The sequence below is a fragment of the Etheostoma spectabile genome, chromosome 9 (assembly GCF_008692095.1).
Source record: "Etheostoma spectabile isolate EspeVRDwgs_2016 chromosome 9, UIUC_Espe_1.0, whole genome shotgun sequence".
In the NCBI taxonomy this organism is placed as follows: Eukaryota; Metazoa; Chordata; class Actinopteri; order Perciformes; family Percidae; genus Etheostoma; species Etheostoma spectabile.
In genome coordinates, this window is record NC_045741.1 from 7441066 (window position 1) to 7442282 (window position 1217).

Sequence of the window (1217 nt, forward strand, 5' to 3'; positions counted from 1 at the left end):
ACACACACACACACACACACACACACACAGTGTTGTGTCTTACAGCTGACAGCCTCAGTGTTGCTGCAACATTTGACGGGTGTGTCCATCAGAGGACCCAAGGGCTGAACCTGGTTATCCTCCTCAAGAGAGTCTAACATCACTAAGACAAAACCTAATGATGCATTCAGGTACTTATTTAGACCTAGTAAAGAGGTGTTATGTTTATAACCAAGAAATAGTTATCTCTTCCCTTGGTGGCTACTGTATTGCAGGCATTTGAAACTAGAGGCAAAATGTGACAATTAGGGTCAAGTTGCTTACCAGCAGATATACATTTTACTATGACACTGTGATTAAATCTTTAGTTACAAGTAGAAGAGTCAGTTTGTCAATACGTTGGTACTTCTATAGTACTTGTTGCTGCAACTGTAACACCACTAATAAAATATTACAACCTGCACAAAGAAGCTGATTTAATGCAAGTGAGGCCAAATATCTTGATCAATGTGGTTACCAAGAAAACATCTGTTTTACTTATTTTTTCCTTTCAGCTTTATGAATTTGTAGCTATGATAAGGAAAATAAAGTAGCTGCTGAATCAACTTATCTGTGCGTCTATCTGGAAAGACACTATGCTTTTATCTTAGAGAAAACCCTCAATGTGTAGAGAAACGTCTCTTGGAAATTCTCCAGGTACTTCTCTCGTTTGCTTTGTCAACACTCGTCCACCTGCACACTGACCTGGGGTCTGGAAATTGAGCGCGACCAGCTGGGAGCCACAGAGCCACATAGGCAGCGGGTCGTAGTTGGACGAGTCCAGCCTCTGTCCCCGGGGATAAACTCTGGAAAGCTGACGCCGGTTGTACTGCAGGAAGCGTTTCCCTCTGCTGCGTGTTGCAAACTTCTCTGCCTTTGTTTCTGGGAAGGAGGACATGTCCCGGTAACACGCCCTCTCTGTCCCGATCTCTGGAAGCAGCAGCAAATCAAAAAAGAGTTACCCCAGAAACGTAGAAAAGAAAAACAAAATAGTGAAGCAAGAGACGAAGAGAGAGCAGTGAGGTCCTTACTGTCCTCGTTGAAGGGGACGGGTCTGCAGTAGACCACGAGCTCAGACAGCTCCACCGCGATCTTCTTCCTCCTCTCCATTTGCTTCTCCTCCTGCATCTGTTACCATGGAGATAAGCCAACCACATTATTCAGCCAATACAATAAAAAAAAAAAAAAAAATCCCTTTC

General features: G+C 43.6%; 1 protein-coding gene across 2 annotated transcripts in view; it reads right to left on the minus strand.

The window, feature by feature from the left end:
* The window catches only part of LOC116695236 (1-phosphatidylinositol 4,5-bisphosphate phosphodiesterase gamma-1), a 40207-nt gene that overhangs the window by 4570 nt on the left and 34420 nt on the right, over positions 1-1217 (minus strand). For both annotated transcript variants that reach the window (XM_032525371.1, XM_032525370.1), the window contains exons 25-26: positions 1050-1146; positions 724-948 (exon numbers count right to left, since the gene is read on the minus strand). In XM_032525371.1, coding sequence (XP_032381262.1) covers positions 724-948; positions 1050-1146 — 322 coding nt within the window. The remainder of the gene's footprint in view (positions 1-723; positions 949-1049; positions 1147-1217) is intronic.